Here is a 26,009-nt window from a genome sequence, read left to right on the forward strand (position 1 = left end):
TTCCTAGTCATGTTTCTCATTCAGTTGTTTTCAATGAATAACTATGTATATTTAAAATATAACTTAGATATCACTATTCATGTTTTCATTGTAATGATGTAGAGTGTGATGGTTAGGAATATCACACTCCTGCTAATTACAGCAGTACTAGAGCCCATGGGTTCTGTTCCAGAAAAATTCCTGCCAACCCTAATAAGACCAGATAATGTCCAACCAGATATTCTAGAGAAAGAACCCCAAGGTGTCTTGACATCTTTTAATAGTTGGCAGCTTAAATCCTTGGCACAGATATACAAACAAGTCAACCCTAAAGCATAGACCAGGGCCAGATTCTTGCCTCTGTTGGCCATCCTGATTCTGATAAGAATCCCAAACTGGTCCTATTTAAAAAGAAGTTCTCTATAACCCCAAATCAGCCCCTGTTCATTTAATAAGATCTTGCCTTTACCAAGAATCTTGCAGGACCTTTGGCCTGCCCAAAGGTGACTCAGTTTCTCCTCTTCCCCACTATGCTATCTTAAATAAGCATTTGGAACTTGTAAAAAAATATTTATAGCCACATTCTTTGTGGTGGTGTAACAGTTAAATTTAGTTTCTCTGCTAAAAGTATTTTATTTTTATGAGGTTTATTAAAGATTATGAAATAATGAAAATACAAAATAAGAAAGTACGTGCCTAGGCACAGAGCCCATTCACAACCACTTCTCTACATCTTGCCTGCTAGGTAGAGAGCTGTGTGTGCTTAGAAGCAGAAGCAGAGAGAGCAAGTAGGCGGTACAGTCAGTTTAAATACTCATTTTGTCCAGGTGAGAATTCAAGTGATATTTTAGGGAATTATGGGAACTACCAAGGACTTCTGGGAATTGAAGTCTGGGGTTCAAATCTCCATTTTTACATGCCCTCATTTGATTCTTTGGGAAAAGTTTCCCCTAAAGGATCATGAAAACATAATCAACTTAAAGATTACAATAATTTGAGGATAAGAGGAAAAGAACAAAACCAATAATTGCTAGATGCATTGACAAAAAGCCAGTTAGGGGGCAGTCCCCTTTGGCATGAAAGTATACATACAAATAAATGTTCAATCAACCACACCCAAAGTTCATTCTTGATCTTCTTGTGCAGCTTGTGGTCTGGAGGCATCTTCATGGTGTCTTCTCCAAACAGTTCAGTTTCTGGATTCAGAGAGGTAGATGTTTCTTAACCTAAAAATTCCTCTCAAAAGGAATTTAAACTTTGCAATTTAAAATAATAATATTTTTACATTCCCCCTGTGAAGAGGGCGATTGAAAGACAAAAAAAAAAACAGGGATCATTTAGGGATGTATGGCTGAGTTATGAGGTACATGAATTAATTGGCAAGAGAAATTAAAAGACATCAGAAAAATCCAAATAAAAAGATAATTTCTGGATGAAAATATAGACTATCAAAGTCTTATGTGTAAAAATTCCAAGTAAAGGAAAAATAAATCTATAATAGGTCCTTGAATCAGGGCCCAATTAAAATTATCTAAGCAAGTAAGCATTTACCCAGTCAGTAGCCAGGACTACAGAAAATTGCCACATTATGAAAGATAGAAAAGAGTCTAGATTACAGGAGCCAGGTTAGGAGCCAAGTTTGGGATACTTGTCTGTATGTATTTTCAGAGTGAGTGTGGATACAAGGAAGGCCTACATCCTAAAGTATGTTAAGCATCTCAACCTTGAGTCTTCACACTAGGTTCAAGTCTTTTGTATTGGCTTAGAAGTACATTAATTCTTCCTGGATTGGTTTCTCTTTGGCCCTGTGCAATGGCTCTTATGTATATCTTGTTCTGGAATCAGACAGAATCACTAATCAAAGTCTCATAATTTTTTTAAACAATTAGTGGCATCATTTTTATAGTATCAAGCATTTGGGGCATGCATTGACATTATAGCAAATGTATTTTAAACTTATATTACTGCTAAATCAAAAAGTTAAAGAAAATTCTTAATACTGGTGACATGTGCTTCAAATATAAAAAGGAGAGAAAAAAACTGAAATAGTATATTGCACATGCAAGAAAAATATAATAAAAAAGCTTTAAAATTCAAAAATATAGCTTATAATCATTGACACACTGTGTCAGCTAAGGAAATATAGAATACAAGGCTTTCTCATCAAAAATAAGATCCATTTTCTCTTCATATCTGGCCATGATCCACTGTGAGTACAAGCAAATGAATTTTACAAGGTAACAGGTTTTTTTTAAATAAAGAACAGCAGTACAAATATGTAGGTATTAATATCCCCCAAATTGTCAATAGTTCAGTTAATTACAACAACAAACAAACCACTATCATTTTTACATGAGTCTGCTGTATGACATTTAAAGAAAATGGATACTTGTCACAAGTTTTTACAGACATAGCAAATCTTTCAACCTTGGTAAACATATTTTTAAACAAAGTGAAACTTATTTTGGGTTTTGAACATCATCAAGAAATCTAGATATCATTACAAAATTGTGGTAGAGGAATCTAGGAAAAACTCAAACCTCTGTAAAGTGAGCTGAAGAGTATAAATGAGAGATGCTCCCTTTTTGGGGGGTGGAGGCTTCTAGGGGTACAATGCCCTGGGATTAACTTCCCAGCTTCCATTCACATTTTTATAAATGCGGGAGTTGGGATTATAATTATATTTCACTTCAGCTATTAAAATGGGCCTTACCTCTTGTTAGGGGCAGGTAAAATGACCAGAGATTGTTAAAAAAATTTTTTTTAAATCATGTCTAAAGAACCCTTAAAACCAATTTGAGATATTTAGCTCATTAAATTTTCCAAAGGTTGTTCTACAATTATAGGAATTTTCTGATGGAGTCCATCTATCCTCTATGTGACAATTTACAAAGTCAAAAATAGAAAAGCTGTTTTTATATGGGCGTACTCAATAATGTTTGTTCAGTATAGTTATAGGGGGAAAGCAACAGAATTTAACAGTAGTTAAAACCCAGGACATTAAAATGATTCAGTGTAACAGAATAGTATTGAATACATTAATATATGAACTTAAAATCACAAAGTTAAATTTTAAATAAAACAATCAGCAAAATGCAATAGAATACAGAGATTTTTATAAAACATTGGAGTCTGAAGAGCCTTAAAAATATAACCTCCAGACTCTTTAAAGTTCCTTGTTTTTTTTAATTATCCATTTAGATGCTTATTGTCAGAAGGCAGAAAATTGGTAAGGGGTAGGCAATGGGGGTTAAATGACCTGCCCAGGGACACACCACCAGGAAATGTCTGAGACCAGATTTTAACCCAGGACCTCCCGTCTCTAGGCCTGGCTCTCAATTCACCAAGTCACTGAGCTGCTTCTGTAAACCTTAAAATTTCTTAGACTTATGAATGTTGGAAATTTCCCCATTTCCAACATTAGGTAGGGAGGGTCCTTCTCCTCCCTACCTAAGACTACTTTAGGACAGAAACCTTTTGCTAAACAATGGAAAGGGCTTTGACCTATGCTTAAGCATAGAACAGGAAGTTCTTTGAGTCATGATTGATTTTAGAATTGATACAATAGAGATACTTGGAATGACAGAACCAGGTCTTGGAACTTCCAATCTCCACCCTACTCAGGGTAACAGGATTTAGGAAGGGCTGCAGCAAAGGATCAAGATTTAATTATTTGAGAATATGACCTTCAACAGACATGTGCAAAGCCACAGACCTCTGGGCGGTCCTGGGTTAAGCTAGAGCCACCATTGGCATAGGGAAGACATGGACAGTGATTGGTAGATGTGAGAACTGAGGGGAGGGAACTTGGATGGTTTCCTTAAAGATAGCGGTGTCTGAGGACTAGGGAGGTTGGAGAGGTTTTGCTCTGAGAGGTTGTGCTCTGAGAAGCTTGCTCTGAAGGAAGCTGGAGGTGGAGGCCCCTGAGACTGTTTCTCCATTTTGGTCACGTGAGTGATAGGGACTGATCTCTTTTCTTTGCCTCAGCTATCTAAGGGCTTGGGCCTTTTGGCCCAGCCTAAACAGAGGGGGTATTTAAGCCCTATTCCCTTCTCTCTCTCTCTCTCTCTCTCTCTCTCTCTCTCTCTCTCTCTCTCTCTCTCTCTCTCTCTCTCTCTCTCTCTCACCTTTCTTCCTCCTGTTTGTAATTAAACTCCATAAAAGGTTGACTGCTGACTTGAGTTTTCATTAAGGAATTACATAGCTGAATTCCTTGGCGACCTTAAATTAATATATATCAGTCTTTTAAAGTGATTTCCTTGTCACACTTCCCCATAGTGAGGGTGGGTTTTAGGAATCTCAATTTGGGCCAAAGAATTGCAGGAAGTTGAATTTTTTCCCTGACTCTCAGGGGAAATAAATAAAAGTATCAGTGTACTCAAAAGATATCCTCTTAAAGCCATGCTTATAAGTTCCTATTTGGAAAAGTCTCTTCCTTCTTTTCTCCCCCCCCCCCCATGATCTCCTTCCCCCAATCCACATGGAGGCTAATTGTAGCCTAAAGAAAAAATCACCAGCCGGTGGAAGTGAGTCCTGGGCCTGGGGCGATGAGCAATCTGTTCTGAGGCCAGAGTTGCAGGCGGGTTGGGATCAGCTGGGTCAGGTGAGCGAGAGAGAGACCAGGAGCAGGAGATGGGACCGGGGTGGGCAGGGCCTGGACCAGGTGAGAACAATCTGGGTCCAGATTGCAGGCAGTAGCAAGATGAGTCAAGAGGCTTGCTAAAAAGACTTGGAGAAACGTGGCTTAGAAATCATTATGTAGGCTATCTTTTTTTTTTATTGAGAGTTTTTATCCCTTTTGGTCGCCAAACTGTAACAGTTAAATTTAGTTTCTCTGCTAAAAGTATTATATTTTTATTGGGTTTATTAAAGATTATAAAATAAAGAAAATACAAAAATACAAAATAAGAAAGCATGTGCCTGGGCACAGAGCCCATTCACAACCACTTAATCTATATCTTGCCTGCTAGGTAAAGAGCCAAGTGTGCTTAGAAGCAGAAGCAGAGAGAGCAAGTAGGTAGTATAATCAGTTTAAATACCCATTTTGTTCTCAGCCCAGGTGAGGATTCAAGTGAGATTTTAGGGAATTCGGGAACTACCAAGGACTTCTGGGAATTGAAGTCTGGGGTTCAAATGTCCATTTTTACAGTGGCAAAAAATTAGAAAATGAGGGGGTGTCCATCGATTGGGGAATGGCTGAACAAATTGTGGTATCTGTTGATGATGGAATACTATTGTGCTCAAAGGAATAATGAACTGGAGGAATTCCATGTGAACTGGAACAACCTCCAGGAATTGATGCAGAGTGAAAGGAGCAGAACCACGAGAACCTTATACACAGAGACCGATACACCGTGGTACAATTGAATGTAATGGACTTCTCTACTAGCAGGAATATAATGATCCAGGACAGTTTGGAGGGATTTATAAGAAAGAATGCTATCCACATCCAGAGAAAGAACTATGGGAGTAGAAACACAGAAGAAAAACAACTACTTGATCACATGGGTCGATGGTGATATGATTGGGGATGTAGACTCTAAATGATCATCCTAGTGCAAACATCAACAACATGGAAAAAGGTCTGGATCAATGACACATGTAAAATCCAGTGGAATTGAGCGTTGGCTACGGGAGAGGGATCGGAGAAGGGGAGGGAAAGAACATGAATCATGAAAGAACATTACCGGCCAATGGTCTCTCAAAGCCGAGAGTCATTTTCTGTCTAGGTGTGACAGCTTAGGTGAATAATGAGGAGTGGGAAACAGCCAAGTGAGTACTCAGAACCTGATACTAAGGTGTCATAAAGCTGTTCCATCTGGCACAGAATTTGTGTTTATTATATAGTTCAGTGAGTACATACTTTTCTGGCACACAGTCATTTTTCAAGATACATGATTTCTAGCAGGTAATTGGATGTGTCACACATTAATTTCTAACAGATTGTTTAATTAACATTCTATGATCATCTTGCATACCATTCTGCTACAAAAAAGGAATAGTGATAGAGATGAATGATACAGGCAGGGTCAGTTCCCCCTGACCTGTGGGAAGACCAGCTAAGAGAATCGTCTTTCATAATCAATCAGAATTACTTAGGATATGGGTAACAAAACATTTCACAGCTAGGTATGGGGTTAAAGGGCAAATTAAATATAACCCAGATTCAGGTTTCTTTCTGATTTCTAAGTTGCATTTTTCTTTATGTTTCACTCAGGTACTTAGTGATGTTGCTCTGGTATACAAACAGAATCAGTGAAGTGTGTTGCAGCAACTTGTACTTAGATGAGTGATTGATGTGCCTGTGTGTTTGGCTTGCAATGGGTGTGGGGCATCTGAATGTGCCTCTGCTGAGAGAGAAAGGAGAGGGTAGTGGGTAATGATCTTTGGGTTTTAATTCTATGAATATGATCTTTGGGGTATTATTCTAGGGGGATAAAAGTGAGACATATGTGTGTTAATCCTGTAAATATTTGCTCTTATATTATTTTCCAGGAACTAGGGAGAGATCAATAATTCACTAGCAAGGGATGTTAGTGAAAGAAGTCACACAGAGGGGAGTTGAGTGGGTGTCTCCATCTTTCCAGAAAGTCTAACCATGTCAGACAGTGTAGGTATGATGGCTCTCCACATGTAACCATGGAAAATTTTTCTTAATTAATCAATTAAATAAAATTCTTAAAAAATTAAATAAGCATTTGGATTGCTGCGATATTCCTGGTAAGGATTGTGACTTCAATGTAGTCTTATCTAACTCTTTGTGACTCCACTTGGGGTTTCTTGGCAAAGAATACTGGAGTGTTTTGTCATTTCCTTTAGCAGCTCATTTTATAGATGAGGAAACTGAGGCAAAAATAATTAAGTGATTTGGCCAGGGTGACACAGTAATTGCCTGAGGCCACATTTGAACTTGAGAATATGAGACTTCCTGGTTCTGAGCCCATTTCTCTATACATTGTGCCATCTAGCTGTCCACAGTCATGGTATACTTTTACATTTTAAAAACATATTTTTATATTTTAGCAAATGTTATACTACTCTGTCATCAACCAAAAGCACTGCTCACTTGATTCTGATTTCATTTATCTCTATCCCAATTTGATGTCAACTTCTTAATAGGGGGCTCTTTCTAGAATAGGACGGACTTAGGCAAGTCAACCTCTTTAAGTCTGTTTCTTCATCTGTAAAATGGAGATAATAATAGAACCTACATTACAAGATTGCTGTGGTAATTAAATGAAATAATGCGAACCTTAAAATGCTCTATAAACGTGAAATATTGTTATAGTTCTGAGATTATAGTAGGTGCTGAAAGAACATGGAATGATTCTTATCATTCCTGAACCAGCACTTCCCTCACCAAATTGAAATGAACTACTGACATGACTCAAAATGTTTGGGGGAAACTTTCTGACCCTAAGGTCCTTTCATTGTCATAGACATTCCTTTCAGGCACATACAACACAATTTTTCTCTATCTCTCTAAAGGGAACACTCTACCGGTAGAATAGTGTCAGAAGGAGCAATGTTTGAAACTATTGTTCTTGGGTTTTGCAATACTCAAAAAATTGTTCAGGATAATTTGAACAAGTCCACAAACCTCTTTGAAGCTATCACTTTCTGCTGAACAATCAGAGACAATCTTCTCTTTCTCTGGTTGGGTTTTATTGTTGAAAGACTAAACTAGACCACATATTTCTTGGCTAAATAGGGCAGGGTTCTTTCTGATTTTTTTACAGCCAAAAAGAAAAATCTCCTAAATACAATTCTTTGTTGAAGGAACTACCCAAGATCTGTTGATTCAGCAAGGGATGGATTTAGCACAGTGGGATTGTTTTCGTGTTTTGAAATCAATGCCATTATCCTACCTAAAAGTTAAAGTTTTACAAATACAGACCTGTGAAGAGTTGGATCATTTGGTGCTAATCTCTCTGTTTGGACTCTCCCACTACCTACCCTGTGTAGGTTCAGGTTTTTGTTTATTTGTTAAATGTTTGGGACACTTTTTCTTCAAGGTGCTCCATGGACTCAATAAAAAAGAGAAAGTATAGTGTTAGAAAGGCACTAGAAGAAGGACTAAAGAAAAAAATGGAGAAAGGTAGAAAGAAAGAAGAGGAAAAAAGCACCATTTTCTACCATTAGGGTATCAATAAGTTCAGTGAGAGGCAGCTAGGTGGCACAATGGCTAGAGGACTGGGCTTGGAATCAGGAAAACTTATGGTCAGAGTTCAAATCCAGCTTCAGACACTAGCTATGTGACCCTGGACAAGTCATTTAATCTCTGTTTACCTTAATCCACTAAAGAAGAAAATGGCAAACCACTCCAATACCTTTGCCAAGGAAACCCCATATACAGAAAGGCTCATTGGGTCACAAAGATAGGGCTTGCCCATCCTTAAAGTTGACTGTTAACAAGGAGGATCAGGGATACGAAGAAACCAGAAAGTTAGAGCTGAGAGGATGGACAGAACCCCAAACCACAGGCAAAGACAGGGACTTAGATAGCCAAGTATAAGGGATTAGAATTAGGAAGGCTGTTTCAAATCCCAGCTCAGACAATTTATCAGTTGCAAAGCACAGGCCAAGTCATTCAGCCTCTCTGTATGCCTCCATTTCCTCATCTATAAAATGAGGAAATGGCATTTGAGGGACTTCCCCAGGTTGAGTCTATAATTCTATGACAACAAAAATGAAACTAAATCAGAGTTCAGAACAGAGATGTAGATATAATATGAAGGAGCAGATTAATGTACCCCTGAGCAGATTAATTTTTAGAAAGGAATATTTATAGGGAAGCTAGGTGACTCAGTGGATTGAAAGTCAGGACTGGAAACAATGAGGTCTTGGGTTCAAATGTGGCCTCAGACACTTCCTAGCTGTGTGACCCTGGGCAAGTCACTTGATCCCCATTACCTAGCCCTAACCAATCTTCTGCCTTGAAGCCAATGATTTCTATTGATTCTAAGATAGAAGGTAAGAGTTTGAAGAGAAATAAAAAAGAATATTTGCTTTAAAGGTAGATAGCAAGAACAAATATTCCCTTCTACCCACCTGGGAAGGGGCTTAATCACCATCCCACCCCACCCCCGCATTCCCTTAATCTCTGGGCAGATGAAAAAGATTAGGTTCACCGTTCAGCTCAGACATGAAGAATTAGGCTTCACCCTCTTGTGTTGAGTGGTACTTATAACATCCTGGGATTGATGGTTGACTAAACCCAAGCTAGCAGTGTTCCAACAACCACATCACTATTATAATTGTAATAACTTGAATTCATATAGCATTTATATATTTATATATATATAATTATATAGCATTTTAAAGTTTTGAAGAGCATCTCACTTCTTTTTTCTAACCTTCTATAAGAGTTATATATATTAAGCATATATGCTATATATACTAAGTGTATATAAGGATATTAAGTATCAGCTCCAAGACAGAAGAGTGGTAAGGGCTAGATAACTGGGGCTAAGTGACTTGTCCAGGGTCACACAGTTGAAACTACATTTCCCAAGAGCCCACTGATTTCCTGTCATTATGTACTTCCCTGTAGACAGAAGATAAAGTCTGTGGGAGTTGAGGCTCTGCCTCCTCTTTTGGCATGATGCAGCAGTCAGCAGTGATGGTGGTAAGGTGGAGATTTTGAAATGGCTAATCAGCCATAGGCATGTGGTTTTTATTTTGTATTTTCTCTATTCCTTGATTTCTAATGATCTTAAAAAAACCTCCTAAATCATGACATTTTTACTATTAAGATTAATTTTAAATTTTACACTATATATACTAAGTATTTAAGTATACTAAGTATCAATTCCAAGACAGAAGAGTGGTAAGGGCTAAATAATTGGGACTAAGTGACTTGTCCAGGGTCACACAGTTGAAAGCATCTGGGGTCAAATTTGAATCCAGGACCTCCCATTTCTAGGCCTGGCTCTCGATCCATTGTCCTAAGGCATATTATTTTTATTATTTCAATTGATCCTCAACAACTCTGTGAAGTAGATGCTATTATGCCCATTTTATAGGGCATATGAGGAAACTGACAGAGAGAGAGGTTATTGCTTTCCCAGGTACACTCAGCTTTTTAAAAACATTTATTTAGACTCTTTTTCCATGGTTACATGATTTGTGATTTCCCCTGCCCTTCCCTCCCCCGTTCTGGAGCTGAAAAGTAATTCCACTGGGTTATATATGTATCATTGCTCAAAACCCATTTCCATGTTATCAATATTTTTATAGAGTGATCTTTTAATATCAAAACCCTAATTATATACCCATTGAGCCATGTGATTGATCCTATGTTTTTCTTCTGCATTTCTTCTCCAACAGTTCTTTCTCTGGATGTGGATAGCGTTCTTTCTCCTAAGTTCCTCTAGATTGTCCTGGATCATTGCATTGCTGCTAGTAGAGAAGTCCATTACATTCGATTATACCACAGTGTATTAGTCTCTGTGTACAATGTTCTCCTGGTTCTGCTCCTCTCACTCTGCATCACTTCCTGGAGGTTGTTCCAGTCCCCATGGAATTCCTCCACTTTATTGTTCCTTTGAGCACAACAGTATTACATCACCAACATATACTACAATTTATTCAGCCATTCCCCAATTGAAGGGCAAACCCTCATTTTCCAATTTTTGGCCACCACAAAGAGCGCAGCTATGAATATTCTTGTACAAGTCTTTTTCCTTATTATCTCTTTGGGGTACAAACCCAGCAGTGCTATGGCTGGATCAAAGGGCAGACAGTCTTTTATCGCCCTTTGGGCATAGTTCCAAATTGCCTTCCATAATGGTTGGACCAATTCACAACTCCACCAGCAGTGTATTAGGTTCACTCAGTTTTTAACTGTTTGATAAAGAATTTGAACTCGGGTTATTCTTATTCCAAGGTCAACCTTCTAGCCACTATGCCACCTAGCTGCTTGTGTACGTGTATAAATATGTCCTTCAATACCTTTTGGACCCATTATCTTGCCCATGTGAGTACTGCTGGTGACAATACAGATTGAATCTCTTCTATGTCTTAATCAATAGTTCCACTGGTTCATACAAATGTTTCTATATTATTCATTTTTGCAATAGAGTAAACTTTTAAAACCAAAACCCCAAATCAAAAACCCATATAAGCAAGTAATGAGTGATATGATTTTTTTTCTCAGTTTCTACTCCCACAGTTCTTTCTCTCAATGTGGATCATATTCTTTTTGTTAAAACCTTTATCTTCCATCTTGGAATCAATACTGTGTATAGGTTCCAAGTGTAAAAATGGATATTTGAACCCCAGACTTCAATTCCCAGAAGTCCTTGATAGTTTGCCACATCGTCTCCAGCATTTATTATTTTCCTTGACTGTCATATTGGCCAATCTGCTAGGTATGAGGTGGTATCTCAAAGTGCTTTTGATTTGTATTTCTCGAATAAGGAGGGCATGGTAAGAGTTATTATATTATAGTTGTTTGGAGGGCAGTTTGGGAGAGATCAGTGGATAGAGCACCAGGCCTAGAGTCAGGAGGACCTGGGTTAAATCTAACCTTAGACATGTTCCATCTGTGTATCTCTGAGCAAGTCACTTAACCTTTGCTTTGCCTTGCCCTTGCTGCTCTTATGTGTTAGAATTGGTACTAAGACAGAAAGTAAGGTGTTTTTTTTTTTTAATGTTAGAACAACTCATAACAATCAGTGGTGTACTCATGTGCTTCATTTCCCCAAAACTTTCCAATATTGACTATTTCTCTTTTGTCACTCTTTCTACTATTTCTCTGTTGTTTTTATTTTGTTTTGTTTCACATTCTTATTATTAGTGATTTTGTTTTGGTTTACATTCTTATTATTAGTGATATGAAACATCATTTCAAAGGATTGCTAATATTTTGCCTTTATCTTAAGAACTGTTTATTCACAAATTTTTAGACCACTTAATCCAGTAGGAAATAGGTCTTTTGTATTTGTGTTCATTCACTCTTTATCTTCTATTTAAACCTACATCAGAGCTATTTGACCCAAAGTTTTTTCCCCTTGTTAACCACTTCTCTTATAGTTCTTATGTTATTTTTTCATGAAAATTATATTTAATAATAACACATGTAAAGTCTTACAATTATACTTAAAAAATAAAACTCACACATCCAAGATAAAGACCCAAATTAGGTTAGTGACCATTTAAGTGGAGAGGAGAGACATAACAAATGCTATAGTGGTGTACTATAATGGGAAATATAAATGAATTAAAAACAAGATACATAAGTAATAATAATAGCTAGTATCATTTACATGTGCTTCATAGTTTGCAAAATGCTTTATATATAAAAATTATTTATATACATACTTACATGTAGTCAAAGTTTGAATCATCTCAGATTATTCTCTCCAAAGGAAGGAGCTGTTATCCCTGTGCCTGAGAATATGGATTATTTTTTGCCTTTATTTGTATATCTAGAGCTTCACACAATGCTTGGCATGTACATGTGTAATAAACATTTATTTGACTGAGTAATGTACAAGTTCACTGCTTTCCCTTCTTTTTCCTTCCCTTATCTCTCTGTCTTTGTCTCTCTCCTTGTATGTGCCTCTCTCTGAATCTAGTATATTTTCCCAGAAATGCAAGCTCTTCTTTTTGTTTTCAAATGTCCTGCTGCTGTAGCACTACAAAAAATAACTTTAAGCTACTACCTTTCCATTTAAATGCTCCAGGCATTTCAATTATCTATGTTTTCCAGTTCTGTTTTTCTACTAATTTACATTTATTCCTTTTAAACTTAATTTTCATTTAAGAAAACTTTAAAAGATGAAGTAGCTAACTAGGAAAAAAAACCTTTTTGTCAAATATCTTTGATGTAGGTCTAAATCAAAGACATAGAGAGAACAAACACAAGTATGTAAGACCAAAAGCTATTTTTCAATGGATTAAGTGGCCAAAGAATGTGTGAACAAATAGTTCTCAAAATAAGAACTGCAAAAGACCCAGAAAATTGCAGTGAAGCAAATCTAAGCTGTTTCAAGATGTGAGTTACATTTTTAAAAAAAGGTATCTTTACCATTCTTTCATTTGTTTATTCATTTCTAAAATTAAAAACCATTGCTGGAATATTACTGGTAGATCTGTATACCAAAGAGATCAGAGAAAAGGAATTATATAAACAAATGTATTTATAGCATCTTTTTTTGTGGTGACAAAGAATTGGAAATTGAAGGGATGCTGCTCAATTGGGGAATGGCTCAACAAGTTGTGATATATGATTGATTTAATGGAGTACTCTTGGACTATAAAGAAATAATGAGAGGGATAGTTTCATAAAAAACCAAAGGGACCTATGTGAATTACACAGAACAGGAGAACATTTTACATGGTAATAGCGACAGTGTAATGACAATCAACTTTTGAAAAACTTTCATCAATCAAGACAATGATCCAAGATAATTCCAAAAGACACATGGTGAAAGATGCTAATGATCTCCAAAGAGAGAACTAATGAATTCTGAGTATAAATGAAAGCATAATTTTTTTCACTTTCTTCATTTTTCTTGCTTTTTTTCCCAACATGGCTCATATGGAAATGTTTTGCATGACCTCACATGTATAATTGATATCATATTGCTTGCCTTCTTAATGGGTGGGTGATAGATGGGAGGAAGGGAGAAAATTTGGAGCTCGGATAATTTTTTTTTGTTAAAAATTTTTTTAATTTTTTAATTTAGATTATTTTTCCATAGTTACATGATTCATGATTCCCATTCCGCCACCACCCCCCGCTCTTTCCTGCCCCCTCCTGAAGCTGACAAGCAGTTCCACTGGATTATACATGTATCATTGTTCAAAACTTATTTCCATGTTATTCATATTTACAGTAGAGTAATCTTTTAACATCAGATAATTTTTAAATGAATATTAAAAAGAAAGAAAAGATGAAGCATGGTTAAAGAGAAGCATAAAAACATAAACATGAAAGAACAAATATAAGGATTTCAACAAAGTTAAATTGTTTATATTCCTATATGTGAAGATGATACATGTAACTCTTAAGAACTCTATCATTATTAGGGTAATTAAAAGGAGTTCATATAAACAGAGAGCATGGATGTGAAATAGGTCATGTTGGAATGATCTCCCAAAAAAAGCAAAATGAAGGGACGAGAATGCACTTAATGGACAAGAAAGGAAGAGAAAGAACAGGGAAATTTTTCTACATAAAAGAGGCATGTAAGGAAGAATTTTCACAGTAAAAAGACTTAAACTTTGAAATGCTTCTCATTGGAATTGGTTCAAATATATATACACATATGTATTTAAATATTCAGTGTATATATAATACATAACCATATACTTACATATATTTGTATGTATGCATGTACACAAACATTCTCTTGTACATAGAAATGTAATTTACTCAATAGGGAAATAGGAAGGATAATGAATAAGAGAAAGAGAAGGCAGTGATAAAAGGGAGGCCAGATAAAGGGAGGAAGTGGTTAGAAGCAAAATGTGAGGAGTGGCAGGATAAAAAGAGAGAGGGAAGAAACAAGAAAATGGGTTGGAGGGAAATACACAGTAATCATAACTGTCAATGTGAATGGGATGAGCTCACCCATAAAAAGGAAGTGAATTAAAGAATGGAAGACAATCCAGAATTTAATAATATGTTGTTTACAAGATACATACTTGAAACAGAAATATGCTCACAGCTAAAGGGCTGGAACAGAATTTAATATGCTTCATCTGAACTAAAAAAATCAGAGGTAGCAATCAAGAGCTCAGACAAAACAAAAGCAAAAATAGACCTAATTAAAAGAGATAATCAGGGAAACTGCATTTGGCTGAAAGGTACTATAGAAAATGCAGTGATACCAAAGGTTTTTAGATTCTCTAAAAGCCGTATTTCTCCAATATATGCTGAGTATGGAATGGGGTTAAATTTATAAAAGCCAGTTCCACCCAGTGGTCCTTTGGACCTCTCAGATTCACAAGATGGCCTAGTGAGATGGACAAACCTAGACAGAGTCATCTCAAACCTTGAGTCTGATGCTTACTCACCTATTCAGGAAGGAAACACAAAATGGAAGGTCTATGCTCCATGTGGGAATTACCAACTAGTTGAAAGGAAACAGAGACACCCATCCTCCCCCATGAGAAGTCTAGTGACAGGGAACACTACATGCCACCCAGGAGAATCAAAGGAAGAGAGTGAGTCATAAGCTCTCTTTTATTTTTAAGGGATGCAAAACCCTGCCCACTCCCATCAACACAGTCACTGGGCAGGAGTCAAGGATGAGTGTGCTCTTACAACAATGACCAACATGGAAGTGTGTTTTGCATGATAATAAAAATAAAATTTAAAAATTAGTCTGCTTTGTTTAAGCCCTATTCAACTTCTTTTATATATATATAAATTATATATGTACATATATATACACACACATACATATATATATGTAAAACTCAGGCTAGTTTGGGCATGCCCAGTTCAGATAACAGGAAGAAGCCCCAAAGGCTCTTTTAAGCATGCCCAATTTGCTTAACATGAAGTCTGCTTCTATCCCCATCCATATGCCCACATAGTAAGAGATCTAAAAGGCGCTGTTACCTGTCCTCATGTTATCTTCATATATATATGTATATATATATATATACATATATATGTCTATGTATGCTAACCACTGAACTGGGTGATGGAGGACATATTAAGTTTGTAAAAGACTTTGTAAGGATTTAAAAATTGTAAAATTTGTATAATTCTTGCCCTCGTGGAGCTTACAATCTAAAAGGAAGTAAAACATAAAGATGGAGTATTACAGTGCATTAAGGAGGTACAAAAGAATTTGCTGTGGGAGGCATGAGGGAGAAGGTCACACTGACCAGAGGAATCAAGAAAGGTTTCACAGAGGAAGTCAGGGAAGAAGGATAAGGACTCCCAATACAGGGAACCACATGATCAAAAGCAAGGAGGCAGGAGAGCATGAGGTAAATTCAGAGGTCAGAGAGTTCTCCAGTTTAGGTACATTGTAGAGTGTGGAAGGGAATAATAATATGAGACAAGACTAGAAGAGAGTGGTAGAGACTCTGGAGATCTATGAAAGCAAACAAAAGATCTTGGACTTTCCTTTGTAGATCATAGGATGCCTTAAGACTTGAAAAGAGGAACCACATGATGGGATTTATGAATAAATAAAGCTTTTTCTGACAGTAGTATGAAGGATGGATTAGAGGATAAGAAAGTATAAAAATAGAAGGAGCTACTGAAGAGTATTGAAGGCATGTAGGAAGGTCATTATGAGAGCCTGTGCTAGGGTGGTGTCAGGAGTGATAACGAGGAGAGGATGAGTATAAGAGATGTTTACAAATTGCAATCAACAAGACTTGATCATTAATTATATGCAAAAAATGAATGAGGGAGAAAATTTAAAAAAAAACCCCAACACCATAGGATAAATATTATCAATCAATCTAAAATCAATCCTCTCTAACATCAGGACTGTGACATCATGTAGTATCCTCATACTTGAAACATCTTTCTAAAAAAGTCCTGAAAGTCTTCCCTCCAACCAGGTCTTGCCAAGAGGATCACTGGGAATAATACTGACTCATTTAGAACAGCAGCAATAAAAACTTCCTTTTTCATTAGGGATAGAGGGGATGCAGTGTGGTCTAGTGGAAAGTGTTGACTTGAAAGTCAAAAGCCTGGGGTTCCAATCCAATCCAATTGCTTACTAATTCTATGACATTGATTAAGTCCCTTACCTCCTCCCGTGGCTTGTTTCTTTATCTATAGAAGAAAGGAGTTAGAGTAGATGGCCTCTGGAGTCCTTGTAGCTCTGGACCTATGATTCTATGCCTCTCTTCAATGGAGTATCCCACAGCCTAACTACACAATAAGATTATTATTGGAATTTCACTAGGTTCTATTTTCTTCTTGCTTCATTCACCATGCACTGTAGCCATCTTCCTTTAGTGCCTTCCATCTGCTGATTATCTTCAAATTATCTTGTCTGTTAGCTTGTTTGTACAGTTTTTGCATGCTGATTCCCCACAAAAGACAGTAAGTTCCTTGAGAGGATGCCATATCTTTTGCTCTTGTCTGTGTCTGCAACACTTAGAATCTAGCATTTAGCTGAATAAATATTTATTGAATTAAATTAACTCCCATCTTCCCTTGCTTTGACCCCTTCCAAACCACAAACTTTGGAACATTCAGGATGGGGATGGGGAGGAGAGTGTTCTTCCGTAGGTAAAATTAGAGAGATAGTGGGGAGAGAAAGAAGGTAACCACTTTATGAGGTAGATATTATAGGTATTGTTCTTCCCATTCTACAGATGAGGAAACTGTGACACATGGAGTTTAAGTGGCTTGTCCTTAAGCACATAACTGCTGAGTAATATCTAAAGTAGGATTCAAACCTAGGTGTCTAAATCTAGTGCTTCCCCCACTCCCTTATGTTCTCTCTCTCTCTCTCTCTCTTTCTCTCTCTCTCTCTCTCTCTCTCTCTCTCTCTCTCTCTCTCTCTCTCTCTCTCTCTCTCTCTCTCTCTCTCTGTCTTTCTCTGTCTCTGTCTCTGTCTCTGTCTCTCTCTCTCTTTTTCTCTTTCTCTCTCTGTCTTGCCTTCTGTCTTTGAGTTCTAAGGCAGAAGAATGGTAAGGACTAGATGGTGGAGGTTAAGTGACTTGCCCAGGGTCACACAGGTAGGAAGTGTTTGAAGTCACATTTGAATTCAGGACCTCTCTAGGTCTGGCTCTCTGTCCACTGAACCATCTACCTGTCTCTGTTGCCTCCCTTTCAAGAAATATTCCTTTTAGACAAAAGGACCATAGAATCTGAATGCTCAGGTCTAACTCTGAATCAATAAGTGAATAAAAAAAATTTTAAGTCAAAATAATTTGGAAGTCAGATTTAGACTCATCCAGCTTAAAACCAGTGAAATATCAGGGACTAGCATAAGAGGTTAAGAACCCAAATCCCAAAGAATCCCTCCACTGAAAACACAAAGAGAAAGGTGAAAATTAAAAGAAAACAAAGATAAGTTAAATATAGAACTCTAGAGTAATAAATTCCAAATAAATAAAAATTCCAAATTATAAATCTTAATGAATGAGCACATTACTTATAATGGGAGACAGCTTGATGTAGTAGTTTGAATACTATCCTTGGAGTTCATAATAATAATTATTATTATGTAATACCTTGATATTTGTAAAACACTTTATATGACTATTTCATTAGTTCATCACTATAACTCTCAGATAGTTGCTATTATTCCCATTTTTCAGATGAAGAAATTGGAGCTCATAGAGAGAGCTTAAGTGACTGATACAAGGGCCACAGGTTTTGGGGGGTATATGGGATGTTCAGGGAGGACCCTCTGGGGTGAGGGCTTGCTGAGCTCTTTTCAGCTTATCTACCTTTGGTGTCCACCTGTCACCCAACTATCACCTCATGACTCCAAAAAGCTCCAGTAAACCATTGTTGTTGAGTAATTTTGTGACCTCATTTGGGATTGGCAAAGATCCTGGAGTGGTTTGCCATTTCCTTCTCCACTTCATTTACAGATGAGAAAGCTGAGGCAAATAGAGGTAAGTGACTTGCCCGGAGTCACCCAGCTAGTGTCTGAGACTGGGTTTGAACTCAGATCTTCCTGACTACGGGTCAGCACTCTATCCAATGGACCACCTAGTTGCCCATAGGATTAGACTTATTCTGCTTGATTGTGTAGGACAAAATTAAGACTAGGGCAAAAGATCTTTGCTCATATAGGGAAGAATCTCCTAGAGCTATTAAAAATAGAATATATTATTTTAAGAGCTAATGAGCTTCCTGTCAGTTAGTAGTCTTCTCACTCCTTACCCCCACATACTTTACAATCCAATGATAACTGGCCTTCTTGCTGTACCTGGAACAAGACACAAATCCCCTGCATTTTCACTAGCTGTTCCCTGTGCCTGGAATTCTCTCCCTCCTCATCTCTGTTTCCTTTCTTTCCTTGCTTCCTTTAAATCCCAGCTAAAATACCACCTTCTAGAAGAAACTTTTCCCAATCTTCCTTAATGCCAGTTCCTCTTCTCTCTGTATTTCTTCAGTTTAACCTTCAATATCTTGCTTACACATAGTTATTTGTGTGTTGCTCCCCTTTAGACTGGGAACTCCTTGAGGGCAAGTGTGGCCTTTTAAAGTCTTTCTTTGTATTTCCAGAACTTAGCACAGTGCCCGGAAAACAGTAGGTGCTTAATAAATACTTGCTGACTTGATAGGAGAGAGATGTGGAGGAGTGTAAGTATGTAGTAATAGTGATGCAAAAAAAAAAAAAGAAAAAAGGAAAGAATGCCAATGAAGCAGAGAAAAGTTCAGGAAATACAGACAAATAGATTTGGTAGAATTGTGTAACATTTAATATAACTTATATCCATAAAATTGTCTGAAATAGACATTCAAAGTTTCATGCACAATCCTATTTTTTGGTTCTTTGGATACTGAAAGATTCAGTTGCTGGTGTTAGTTAATTTCATAATTTAAAACAACAACAAAAAAGAAACCATGTGTTTCCCAGTGTGGGTTGGAGATGAATTTCCTGAGATATTAAATGACAACATATTTTTGTCACTCCTATTTGAACTCTATCATAAGTGTTAGACTAAAAATAGCTTTCAAGGGTGTCAGGAGGATAAAGACCTTAATCTAGCAGCTTTCGAAATAAAATTCTGTCACCTTGAAAGGAAAGGAGAATACACAGATTCATCAGTAACTCTGAAAACAAACAACTTCATTTATCTCTGCCTTAGTGGACATGTAAAACTAGCTAAGATTTTGGTTTCTGCCTCTATTCATTATAGACTTGGGAGCCCACAGCCAGGAAAAAAATGTACTAATGAATATATAATACAGTTGTGAAATCAATTTCTCTCTGGCTCTGGCTCTCCTTGTCTCCCTCCCCCATCTTTACCTTTTCTCTGCTCATTTGAGTGATGAACAATGTAATAGTTAACCTTAGAAAAAACGGAATTGGAAACAAAGGAGAAACAGAATACAGAGAAAACTCTTAAGAAATAGAGGTTCCCAGGAGAACATTGTACACAATTATCAGCGATCAACTGTGCATAACTTAGCTATTCTCAGCAATACAATGTTCCGAGACAACTTCAAAGGACTCGTGATGAAAAATGCTATGTATGGCCAGAAAAAGAACTGATGGAGTCTACGTGCACATCGAAACGTACCATTTTTCACCTAATTTTCTTTGTGATAATTTTCTTCCACAGCATTATGGATATGTAAAGATACATTGCATGATAGTACATACATAGCCTGCATCAAATTGCTTACCATCTCAGGGGCAGGGAAAGAGAAGGGGGAAAGGAGAGAATTTGGAACTCAGAATCTAGGGAAGGAAATATTCAAATTGCTTCTACATGTAACTAGGAAAAATATAAAAAGTGGAGGTTTAGGGAGCCAGGAAAAAGGTAGAGGAAGGAGAGAAATCACCAGCCATAGTCTCAGGAATTGGAACAATTTCAGCAGCCCGAGATCTGCTCCCTGTCTCTGGTACATGACTCAATCCCAAAGTCCCCATGCTGTACAAAGCATTCCAGGGGCTGCTGGAGATGTTTCCTCTGGGCACACTCTGTGACTTTTGCCCTTCTCCTCCCTTAGGATAGGGGGGCTAGCTTATCAGTAAAGTTTGACCAAGTCAGAACAGGACCAGGCTGACTCCCTAAGGGTTGCAGGAAAGGATGCTGGGACATTTCCATTCCGCCCCAGGTGTCTATCTCAGTTGTCGTCAATTTCTCCTTGGCGACTTCCCAAGTATTTCCAAACTGTTGAGTGTGCTTTCCTCTGTGTGGTAGGATGGGTAAGACTTCTTGTCCATTTTAGAGTATGCAGTGCCATTCAACCTAGAGTAACCTGTGCCTGCCACATATATGCAATAGAGTTGTTCTGGAAAGATCTGTAATGATGAATGTATTGCAACAAAAGATTTCATCAGACTGATGGTTTCCCTGATTGGTGAACTTGCATGAAAGTTGTTTACTGGGGCAGTTAGGTAGCTCAGTGGATTGAGAGCCAGACTGGAGGTCCTAGGTTCAAATCTAGCCTCAGATGCTTCCTAGCTGTGTGACTCAGGACAAGTCACTGAACCCCCATTGCCTAGTCCTTACAGCCCTTCTGCCTTGGAACCATTGCACAGTGTTGATTCTAAGATAGAAGGTAAGGGTTAAAAAAATGTTGCTTACTCTAAGGTATAAAATATAAAAGCCATCTTTGCTGAATGGGTTACTCCAGAGCACACGGCACTTCCCATTTGTGAAAGTTATTCTCTCCCTGATACACAATAACTTCCCAGTACATTCCTGGAGCTGACTTGGGATGCTGAAAACTGCTTTTACCAAGAGAGGACTTTGCTCAAGTCTCTGGGACCTACAACCACTACTTGAATCTTGTTACTTGTTACTTGGACACTGGTTAATTATTCAACCAATTGTTCAAGACCTGCTGTGTGATTTTTTTTTGATCCCTTCTGTAATTCTTTTTTTTTCCTTTTTAATTTAGAATATTTTTGCATGGTTACGTGACTAATGATCACTCCCTACCCCCTCCTGCATGTGCCTCATAAATTTTAAGCTGTCTTGCCTAAATTTCAAGGTCTTTTGTCATCGGAAATCCCCCTGGCTTTCCAATCTGAACTCTTGCAAATGCTTACCCCCAAGAAATTCCCACTAACTCACATCACTGTTAATCTCACCAGCATGTATTTTCTGTCCTTCCTTGCAATGTCCTTTCTTCCCTCTCCTCTTACTTAAATTCTGTGAATTCAAGGCCTACTTCAGTTCAACAAAGATTTAGTAAGTGCCTTCATTTTTGGAGACCCTTTGCTAATATAGCAATAGTATGGTGCATGGCCACACTGCTTAGAGCCGGAGTAAAGCCATGTCATGCTAGATCTTGGATAAAGGTAGGTAGGACATTAAATTTTATGACAAGTGCAAAGGAGAAGTCCAAGAAATATGCTATGAGAAATTTGATAGAGAAATCACTTACCTCTGAAAGGATCAGGGAAGGCTTTTGAACTTGACACTTAATTTTTATTTTATTATTTTTAATTATAAAGATATTTTATTTTACAATTACATATTTATTACATATTTCTGCTCCAGAAACAAAGACAATAGCCTCATGGAGCTAACAAAAACCACATTTACCACATGATCAGAGATTCAAACAGCACTATTATCCTCCATTAGATTTTAAGTTCCTTGAGGCAAGGTGAGGTCTTTTTTTTTTTTTAATCTTTACCTTCTGCCTTAGACTCAATATTAAGTATTGATTCCAAACCAGAAAATTGATAGGGCCAGGTGATTGGATTAAGTGACTTGCCCAGGGTCACACAGCTAGGGAATGTCCACCTGACTGCCCCTTTATGTCTGATTGATTCATCCAGTGGAACTCATTATTTTGCATTACTCACTTTGTTTACCTTCATCTCTAAGTATATTAGTAAATGATATTTTGACTACTATTTCAAAGTAATTCCATACTTTAAAAAATGAAAACTTTCCTTTCTGTCTCAGAATTGATACCACTCAGTATCAGTTCTAGAGCAGAAGAATGGTAAGGGTTAGACAAAGGGAGGTTAAGTAACTTGCCCAGGGTCACTCAGCTAGGAAGTGTCTGAGGTCAGGTTTGAACCCAGAACATCCCATCTTCAGACCTGGCTCTCTATCCACTGGGCCATCTAGCTGCCTCCAGGGACTGTCTTTGTTTTATATTCCCAGTGCCTGGCACACAGTAAGCACTTAATGCTTATTGATTGACTGGCACTATGGAAAAAGGAAAGGCTGAGGCTGATGTTGCATCAGGTCCTCATAGACCCTGTAGGTAGTTGTCTCTTACAATCAATAGCTGTGTAAATTATTATTAAATTAGGGGATAAAAAACAAATAGAAAAGGAAATTCTTTTAACTTAAGGCTCCTGTGTCAAGGCAAGTTAATGAAGGGAATGAGAATGTGTGTGTATGTGTAACTAATAATAACTAATATGTATAGTTACACATATTTATGTCATACCTATTATGTGCCAGATCCTACTAAATATTTTATAAACATTACCTCAATTCGTCCTCACGACAACCCTGAGAACTAAGAGCTATTATGATCCCTATTTTACAGTTGAGGAAACTGAGGCAAACAGGAGTTAAGTGACTCATCTAGGTTCACACAGCTAGGAAGTGTCTGAGGTCAGAGTTGAACTCAGATCCTACTGGCTCAGGTCTAGCACAACCTCCATAGGGCCATCTCACCACTCTAGATGTAGATAAAGTATGAAGTATGAAATGTCCAAGAAACTCAGCCTCCTTCTTCTGCCAAGTTGTGCATTTATTAGAGCATGAGTTATGAGACATACTCACCCCCATCCCTTCTCTCTCCTCTAGAAAAGTATACATTGGAGAGCAAGCAAGGTGGCTCAGTGGATAGAGAGCTAGACCTAGAGGTCCTGGGTTCAAATTTGACTTCAGAGCCTTCCTAGCTGTGTGTCCCTAGGCAAGTCACTTAACCTCAATTGCCTAACCCTTACCACTCTTCTGCCTTGGAACAGATCCTTAGTACAGATTCCAAGACAGAAAGTAAGGGTGAGGGGGGAAAAAAGTATACTCTGGAGAAAATGAGCAATTTCTTCATACCACCTGTTTCTGCTTGAAGAATATGAGTGGCTGATGCTTCTTTGTGTATTTCCCTCAAAGCTTAGAATTATTGGACACAATAAATACAGATGGACCTCAATAAATACTTGAATAAATGATTGACATCCTGAACTCAGATTCAGAGAAGAATCTGGGAAGGAGTATGAAAGAGTTTCTGTTTTCACTTCAGAGATTGGGTGTTTCCCAATGCACAGAGAAAAATTTATTTCATTATCTATTTAACATCAATTATCTAAAAATCATAACCATGGATGCACAGTTTTATTTAATGGAAGGTTCTACTTAATGCAAACAACCCACTCTTTATGGTGTATCAGTTACAATGATTTTTTCATGCGGGAAAATAAAGGTGGGTTGATAATCTGATGAGATCATTTCTGATACAAATCTTTTTTCAAGAATAGGAGGTATCTCCTTGAATATCAATGGTAATTTTTGATTCCACTTCAAAATACCCTTATAATATTTCCATTGAAGGTCTCTTAGATCCATGAATTGTTTTTCTGAAAATAATCAGATTGTGGGAAAATTAAATTTGTTGATAGCAAATTGGCAGTAACTCCAAGATATACATTTCAGAAAAAAAAAAAAGTCCTAGTATTTGATTTTTAACCTTTAGATAATAAGAGCTACTCTTTCCTTCCCCTTTCTTCTCTTTCAACATGGGGAGTTTAATTCCTTTAATCCTTTCTCCTAAAGTATTCTTTTTTTTTTAATAAAAATCAGTTTTTACCCTAATTTCTTTCTTCTTTAAAGAATGTTTTCCTATCATTATCATTAAATTCATGTCTCTTTAGCCTGTTATGACTTTGTCATTATTTTGTTTATATTAAAAAACTACCCTATATCCCAAAGATGATTCTAGAGAAGAATTTCATCATACTTAGAAGGCATATTTATCCAACCCAACTCTATTTTAGGGGTAGCAAGTGCACTCAAAGAACAATTTTTTTCAGTTATCATATTATAGTACCAGCCAATTGGTGAAAAGGTGACCTTTGTTAAAGAGGATCTAAAAGGAATTATATAGCCAACCAAAAGAAAATCCAGTGGAAGCCTCAATGAAGTTCAAGATATGGTGGCTCTTATTTCCTTCCTTTTTTAGAGATATATATTTGTAGAGGAATTCTGAATTTGTAGAGGAATCCATGGAGGAGAGAATGAGAGAAAATTAAATGGTATACATTTAAAAAAATACCTGGAGGTAGAGCAACAGTACCAATGCAGAATTCGTGACCTTAATAGAGTTGATGTAGATAAGGACAAATAATATTTCTCAAAATTACCATATTCATAAGCCAGTCTACTCAAAGTTCTATAGCATTACCAAATTCATTTTTTTAAATGAACCAAGACTTTAAATATTGCCCCTTTTTGAGCAAGCAGGGACAGTTAAAAGAGCTTGAAAATGCCTTCTTAACCAGCATGATAAGGTACAGGATTTGACCCACTTACCACAGTATGTCCCAAAAGTTAGTGCAGCAAATAGTTGCCCTAAGAATATTGGGACAACTTGAATTACTATGTTCTACTCAGTGCCAAATAATGAAGTCTTCCTTAGTCAGAATGGCCATAAGTGAAAACTAACTAACCAAACCCATCCTTGTACCTTTGTTAACATTTTCCAAACATCGTTATTTTAAAAATCTCACATTTTACAGATCTGGAAATTGAGGCCCAGAAAAGTCAAGTGATTTGCCTATGATCACACAACTAGTAAGGCAAGGAGGCAGGATTCATCTCCAAGATTTCCTGACTCCCAGTCCAGCACTCTCCATTATGCTGTGCTTAGGATGATGATGACAAAAGTGATTTACCCACCTGGCTGGAGCAATTTCCGAGAGAATTTTGGCCTCTTTGTTTGTGGTGCAAAGACTTTTGCTTTGGGAGGGGCAACATTAAAAAGAACTAACCTACATAAAATCTTCTCATTAAGAATATTATCTCTTATCACGAATGGTAGCATAAGAGGGAGACATTTCTGGACCAGAAGCTCATAAGGATAAGTGTGCAATGGCTCAGGGATTCTTGAATACTGGGAAAATACTTTGGAAGGTACAACCAACTTCTCTTTTGATGTTATTGATCTGGAGCGTGTTAATAAGCTCTGGTGGAGGATTTTAATCATTCTTTTGGGGTCCTGAATTTTTCTCCTCTCTAAGACAATAGGCTGAGTATACGCTGCTGCTTGACTACCTAGTGTATCTATTGATATGATGTTTAAGATTCGAAGAAGATAGTTCTTTGCTTCTTTAACAGTAATATCATGTATCCTTAAGTTAGAGGATTTTTCATTTTTCTTTATCAAAGTGTCAGCTGATGAAAACAAGTCTGGGAGCTGTAAAAAAATGATA

The 26,009-nt window shown here is 37.2% G+C and overlaps 1 protein-coding gene across 2 annotated transcripts in view; it reads right to left on the reverse strand.

Moving 5' to 3' along the window:
* Positions 1-23,899: 23,899 nt before the first annotated feature.
* The window catches only part of LOC103106213 (uncharacterized), a 55,474-nt gene continuing 53,364 nt past the window's right edge, over positions 23,900-26,009 (reverse strand). For both annotated transcript variants that reach the window (XM_056805985.1, XM_056805984.1), the window contains 2 exons: positions 25,477-25,993; positions 23,900-24,158 (listed from right to left, as the gene is read on the reverse strand). In XM_056805985.1, coding sequence (XP_056661963.1) covers positions 23,959-24,158; positions 25,477-25,993 — 717 coding nt within the window. In that variant the 3' untranslated portion in view covers positions 23,900-23,958. The remainder of the gene's footprint in view (positions 24,159-25,476; positions 25,994-26,009) is intronic.

The sequence above is a fragment of the Monodelphis domestica genome, chromosome 7 (assembly GCF_027887165.1).
Source record: "Monodelphis domestica isolate mMonDom1 chromosome 7, mMonDom1.pri, whole genome shotgun sequence".
NCBI lineage: Eukaryota > Metazoa > Chordata > Mammalia > Didelphimorphia > Didelphidae > Monodelphis > Monodelphis domestica.